Genomic DNA, 7,500 nt, shown 5'->3' with positions numbered 1-7,500 from the left:
CAAAGAATATAATTATGCAAAAAAAAAAAAAAAAAAAAGGTTTCCTAGTCTTCTCCACTTGGTCTTAATGCAAACATATGTAGAATAGTATTACATAATTATACTAAGAGCACTCGAACGTATGGTAATGAATGCATATTTGTGAGGTTTACGACGCCTGTTGACTAATACCAGCTATATTATTGTTGATATAAAATATTTCTTCTTTTGATTTCCCGAGATCCTCATACACGACACATGCACGCTTAAAAGTTACATGAAGGAGATCAATATTAATTTTGTTGTCACTTGTACAATTTTTATGTTTCTTATGACTACATATCATTTTATATCTAACTGGAATTAAGTATAATATGGACTTTTTATCGTTTAATTTGGATAGAATTTGGAACAAAAATTCATCTTCCAAATCCTTAATCCCCACGGTATTAACGAACGGTTTTCATTTAACTAATGTATTCCTATTTTTCACGTTGCCATGTTACCACCAATAGCGCAGCTCCTACTCCACTATAAAAGGTACACACAACCCATAATTCCTCGATTCGCTCTGACGAAGGGCTAACGCTCGAAACGTCAGCCTTTAGAATCTCTGTACGGTGGTCAATTTACATGATCAACTCCTTTGATAAGACCAATATTTTTATACGAAGTTATTTAGCTTAGAGCGTTGAAGAAGCACCGTTTCTGTACTTACGAACAACTTAACGCGCCTTCCAAGTGAAAATAGTTGAAGTAAATGACTAACTCCTTGTCGCAAGGAATAGGAACACGATAAACACAATCTATGTCACTAGGATAGTAGCCAGGATATCCAGGACTTCGGAGAGTGTTGTTTTCGACAGAACTGCAAACTGAAATAGGAACAAATCAACAAAAAGTAGAAAAATCCGTGGGATAAAAGCTAACGTCAATACGATCAACCTATTCCGGGTGTTGGTTTAATACTCATTCATTGGCTTATTTATTTCGGATTTTTCCATTATCTTTCCTGGAATATTTGTGGAAATTGAAACCGCCACAACGTAGTTTTTGGACATCTTAATGTCCCAAGAGAAATTGCAAACAATGACTGTGCAAAATTTGGGGAGTAAAAGAGGTGTATTATATGGGATTTGAGAAAGCAGACAATTAAAAAGTATTGGTTACTATCGTGTTTATAAATGCGTTAGAGTATCTTACAGCTCTGTTTTTGTGGTATGAACTTGCTAATTTGTTGTTCCTGTTGGGGCTATATAAATCTTCTAGGTAACGTATAAATTACATTCAGAGTATTTCTGAGGGTTCGCTATGATCTGATGCGTATAAATTGTGGTGCTTATAACTGTTACGTACTATGTCAAAAACGAGTACATACATAAACATACATACAAACTTTATTTTTGGAGGGTAACACTAAATAGCTAAAAACTAATAAACTTGTGGCCCTCAAAAATTAGCAAAAATACAGAATTCAAATATGTAAAAAAACTATGTTGTCAAATCTATAAATTCTAATAAATATTAAATTGAATTAATATCAAGCTAAATACTAAAGTGATTTAAACTAAGCTGTTCTAGAAGAATTACATTTAAGTCCAAGTGTTGCATCAGGGTTTCAAAACAAGAGAAAACGGATGGAAGCACGAGGTTGCAGGCCGAGTGCTTTTATTGCTTTGGAGTGCCTGGAAACGCTGATGAAAAACGATGCACGAGTGTTTTTGAAATTGCTCCTCAATCGCGCAACCCTGGGTGCCAGAGGTTTTATTTTTCTTTCGCGAGGAGCGAGCGGTTATAAAGGCGAGTCGGAAATTAAGAACCTCTGGTCACGGCGGTCAAGAATCTCACTTTCATGCAATTTCGAAATAAGATATCTTGCCAAACCGGTTTTTTACAGTGATCTCAATGTTTGGGAATAGAACGTTTTGATTTTGACAGTTCCCATCGAGAAGCAACCAATCAAAAGCGGCATGAAACCACAAACTAATTATTTGATAGCCTTGATAGCCTTGAGTAGAAAAGCCATTGTTTCTATTTAATGCACTAAATATGCGGCACTAGTATGTCCGTAAAGTTATAACAATTGTATTTTGTAATTTGTATTCTGCAATTTGTAATTTTGTATTTCATAATTTGTAATTTGTAATTTGTAATCTGTAACTTGAAATTTGCAATTTGTAAATGTTGTTGTTGGTTTTTTTTTTTTTGAAAATTAATCAATAAAAACTATTAAAAAACAAACAAATTACCGTTGGTTGTTGCGGTTTAGCTTTCTCCCGCGTGACTAGCTTTTTTATGGAAACAAGATTTTTCTAGTGTTCACGGTTTTTGGATTTTCTTTCACCTCTAGGATATGCGAATCAATCAAGGCATTCAAGAGACAAATATCGACTACGATGGCATCTTTAATTTTGGATAATGAATCCACGATCATGCAAATACGAACAAACTTTCGGCAGAAGTTGAAATATCAAAGATTTGCAGCATCCAGTTGGCAGGACCACAATCACATTCTCACGCTTGCTGAAATTCCTGAACAGCTCTCAATTCTAAAATCCAGAATTTACTGTGTATTGTACTATGGAAACCTCTAAATGCTCGCTCGAATTCACAGCCTTCCATCGCCAGTTTCGACTTCGTGGCACTTCTTGCGCTCAAAACCGGTCTTGTGGCCACTGGGGTGCACTATCGCCGTTCAATCAGTGAGATTGAGTGTTAAGGCCTGGCCAAACGCTCGCAACATTTCAACGCAACATCTTACAACATTATTTCATAATGTTGCGACATGTGTTTAACGGGCTGGCCAAACGCACGCAACATTTCAACATTTTCATCGCAACAGTGGATGTTTATGTGCCCCGGGCCCTCTGGCACGCAACAACTGGACCTAGCGCGCATGCTCTAGTCCAACAATGTTGTGTGAACATGGCCAAACAAATATACCATACAACATCCAAAATGTTGCACGAAAAATTTGACCGTTTTCAAATTTGATCCAACATGTTGCAACACATCGCAACATGTCGCTGCAGGGTGGCCAAACGTATGCAACATGTTGCAAGATGTTGTGTTGAAATGTTGCAAGCGTTTGACCAGGCCTTTAGATTGTTTTTACTCGAAAAGAACTGGCACTGACTATGAAAACCACTCAGCGACCGTGTTCATAATCGCAAATCATGGAAGTGAGATTCTTAACCGCCGTGACCAGAGGTTCATATTATTCGCCTCTCCGTTTTAACCGCTAGCTCCTCGCGAAAGAAAAATATAACCTCTGGCACCCAGGGTACAATCGCACCTCAGGAATAAAAGAAAATGGAAACATTCACGAATTTGTCACGTGTTGTCGGCCATTCTGATGTTACGAAAATTAGTATTCTTGGGTTGCAAGTCACGCAAGTGAAAACATAAATCGCTTACCATTCTGACCATTCAAGAAATTGAGTCAAGAAATGGAAATGTTATAGAAGAGGAATAAGGAAACAACGGGTCCAAGTCTCAGGGCTGTGCGATATTCCATACTTGAGTTACTCGGCAAAATATATTATTCAAATTTGTAGAGTTTAGTATGGAGGCGCCATGTTGGTGCATGGCGTACTGCTGAAGTACACCAACATGGCGGCCAGAAACCTGTTGAAACATCTGGAATTTAGTTTGGCTGTCTTTAGCACTTTCTGCTGTATAATGGAGCTAAAAAATTTTCGTATAGACACGTCTCCTAGTATATTGGCTGTTTAATCCACAAGAACACAAGGGAAATCGATGTTTTTATGCAACTGGCATGTTTTTCGAAAGCCATCAACATGTCACGCACTGTGAAAAACTCTGAAATTCAAACTGCTCTATTTTCGAAACGAGGCACGGTACCGAGCGGAAAACATGCAAGCAGATAAATTATATTTTTAAAATCTCTTGTAGCTGATCAAGATAAAAACTCAAAAGGCTCTTAGGTTTTGTATTTTATTTTTTGTGACGTCACGTGCAACCCAAGAATTGTCATGGTGATTTGCCTTATCAGAAAGGGTGTTACCAACGTTATCACAATGCTGTTTAATTTTGAATTCTTCACTCTGTTCTGCAATGGATTTATCACGTTTTTGGCGAGCAAAATCAGCCAACGAAGAGGCCAAGTTGGTGGAAATTGCCGTGCCAAAGTCCACTCTTTACAAAAATAAATGGAGCTTTGTGGCTAGCACACCTGACATGTAATTCAGGGAACGCGGGTTCGATTCCCACTCACGGCATATGTTTTCATTCAAATTGGATCAGTCAGTATTTCGTACTGGCTCGTGACTACACCGTTGGATTTCCAGTTCTTCATTCTAAATATATATATATATACCAAGTTTATAGTGTGGTGTGAAGGTGAAGAGCGCTCAATACCATACAAGTAGAGCGAAAACAAAGTAAAGACACAAGGCAAAGATCAGCTGTTGCTACTCGAAAGATAAAATAAAAGAATACAAACATACAAATAAAATGAAAAGAAAAAAGAAAAGGCTGTCGAGTCCACTGAGAAACGCTAGCTCCTTTACATTCTCAGTGGACTCGACAGCCTTTTCTTTTTTCTTTTCATTTTATTTGTATGTTTGTATGTTTGTATGTTTTATTTTATCTTTCGATTTGGTTTTCCCCGTGGGTTTGTTTCGTATAGTCATTGGTTTCACGCGTAGTAATTACCGATTGTTCATCACTTGTTATTTTTTTGCGAATATGTGTTATCACGCCCTGTTATATAATCATCTTTGTAATGTTTTGTTATCTTTTATACTGTAAACTTATTTAAGGAAATTGTAATTTACTATTCACTTGCACTGCAACTGATGAAGGTCACAGACCGAAACGTTTTTTATTAATTTTTTTATCATTTTTAGAATTTTTACTGTATCTATTTTCCTTCGCTCGAAGTTGTCCGTCCTCGTTCTCTATAACAATTTTAAATTATCTTCTCGAGGTTTGGACTGTGAATCCTTTCGGATCCTTCTGGCGCAGCATCTCTGTTGGCTCGAAGCATTTTAAATTATTATTATTATATATATATATATTTAAAATTGTTATGGAAAACGAGGACGGACAACTTCGAGCGAAGGAAAATATATACAGTAAAAATTCTAAAAATGATAAAAAATTTAATAAAAAACGTTTCGGTCTGTGACCTTCATCAGTTGGCAAATTGAAAGACTTTCAACTGAACTTACATATTGATCAGCAAGTCCAGCCGGTAGCGCAACCATTACGACGGCCGGCATTTAGCTTAAGAGAGAAGATTGAAAAGAAACTTGATGAACTTCTCCAGGAAGATATTATTGAGAAAGTTGAAGGTCCAACGCCATGGGTAGACCCTGTTGTGGTGGTGCCCAAGCCCAACGGTGATGTGAGATTGTGTGTAGACATGCGGTGTGCCAATAAAGCCATTATTCACGAGGGGCATCCAATCCCCACCATTGACGAAGTTTTGGAGGATATGCAAGAAGGTAGTGTCTTCAGCAAATTGGATCTGAAGTGGGGCTACCATCAAGTTGAGCTCAGCGAGGAGTCACGTGGCATTACAACCTTTGTAACACACAAGGGCCTGTTTAGATATAAGCGGCTGATGTTTGGCATCACGTCTGCACCAGAGAAATATCAGCAAGTAATTCAACAAGTATTGCAAGATTGCAGTGGAACAGCAAACATTTCAGATGACATCATCATTTATGGTCCTAACACAGCTGAGCATGACAAGCGATTGGAAAAAGTGTTGACCAGGTTGAGGGAAAGGGGTCTTACTCTCAATAAGGAGAAATGTTTATTTCATATGCCGAAGCTCACATTTATGGGCCTGGTACTATCTCGTCAAGGCATTGGTCCAACTGAAGAAAAAGTCAAAGCAGTTAATGAGGCTTGTGAACCACAGAGTGTGTCAGAGGTTAACAGTTTTCTTGGCCTGGTTAATTTCAATGCCAGATTCATCCCGGACCTTGCAACTGTGGCAGAACCACTGAGGAGGCTGACAAAGAAAGGAGAGCCGTTTGTGTTTGGTCCAGAGCAGCAGGCAGCCTTTGCAGAATTGAAACGGAGGTTAACTCAGGCAGAGACTTCAGGCTATTTTGACCGCAGTGCAAAGACGAAGATTATTGCTGATGCAAGCCCAGTGGGTCTGGGGGCAGTCTTGGTTCAAGAGCCCAAAGGAGAGAACCGGGTAATTTGTTATGCCAGTAGAGGACTTTCTGAGGTGGAGCGACGTTATTCGCAAACTGAAAGGGAGGCATTGGGACTTGTGTGGGCTTGTGAGAAATTTCACGTTTACCTTTATGGAATAGAATTTGAACTACGGACTGATCACAAACCTCTTGAATTCATTTATTCCACACGGTCCAGGCCTTCAGCAAGAATTGAACGATGGGTTCTCCGGTTGCAGCCTTATGTATTTTCAGTGAAATATTTGCCTGGGCAACTGAACATTGCAGATGCATTGTCGCGCCTTACAAAGATTGAAGAAAAAGAGTCAAGGAGTGTTGCTGAAGAGTACATCAGATTTGTAGCGAACACTGCTGAGCCACAAGCCATGACTGCTGAAGTAATTGAAAGAGAATCTTCAGTTGATGATGAGTTAGACACCCTACGAGAGTGCATCAAGACTGGAAACTGGGAGAATTCTAATTGCCCTGGTTACAAGCCAATCCGAGATGAGCTTTGCCTTTTTGGAAATATTGTCCTGAGAGGAACAAGAATAGTGGTACCAAAGAAACTTAGAGGAAGAGTGATTGAATTAGGCCATGAAGGACATCAAGGACTGGTGAAAATGAAACAGCGACTACGAACAAAGGTCTGGTGGCCAGGCATTGATAAGGACGCTGAGAATTTTTGCAAGACATGTCATGGTTGCCAAGTTGTGGGCCGACTATGTAATCCTGAACCTCTTCATATGACTGAATTGCCTCAAGGGCCCTGGCAGGATATCGCGATTGATTTCATTGGCCCACTACCATCAGGGGACTATGTCTTCGCGGTGACCGACTACTACAGTAGATATGTAGAAATTAGTATTTCAAAGAGAAACACAGCAGAGGTGGCCATCAATAGCCTAAAGAAGATGTTTGCAACTCATGGATTGCCATACACAGTGACGAGTGACAATGGTCCCCATTTTGTGGCAGAAGCCTTTAAAGCGTTCTTAAAGGACAATGGAATTAAGCACAGGAAGACCACCCCGCTGTGGCCTCAAGCGAACGGAGAGATTGAACGTCAGAACAGGTCACTTCTTAAAAGAATGCAGATCGCACAAGTGGAAGGAAAGGACTGGAAAGAGGCCGTACAGACGTATTTAGTTGCCTATCGAAATACTCCCCATCCAAGTACAGGAGTGTGCCCATCAGAGTTGTTGTTCGGAAGGACATTGCGCACAAAGCTTCCAGGTTTGAGGCAGGCTGCAAAACTAGATGAAGAAGTAAGGGATCGAGACCAAGAAAAGAAAATAAAAATGAAGGAATACTCTGACAGAACGCGTAAGGCTGAAGAAAGCAATCTGATGGCTGGAGACAA

General features: G+C 39.4%; 1 protein-coding gene across 1 annotated transcript in view; it reads right to left on the bottom strand.

Annotated features, from left to right (window-relative positions):
• The window catches only part of LOC137981128 (mucin-like protein), a 121,315-nt gene that overhangs the window by 68,351 nt on the left and 45,464 nt on the right, over positions 1-7,500 (bottom strand). The window contains exon 8 of the mRNA XM_068828473.1: positions 698-854. Coding sequence (XP_068684574.1) covers positions 698-854 — 157 coding nt within the window. The remainder of the gene's footprint in view (positions 1-697; positions 855-7,500) is intronic.

Source organism: Montipora foliosa, chromosome 12 (genome assembly GCF_036669935.1).
Source record: "Montipora foliosa isolate CH-2021 chromosome 12, ASM3666993v2, whole genome shotgun sequence".
NCBI lineage: Eukaryota > Metazoa > Cnidaria > Anthozoa > Scleractinia > Acroporidae > Montipora > Montipora foliosa.
Note: the sequence above shows the minus strand (reverse complement) of the source record. Positions and strands in the feature narration are given on the sequence as shown.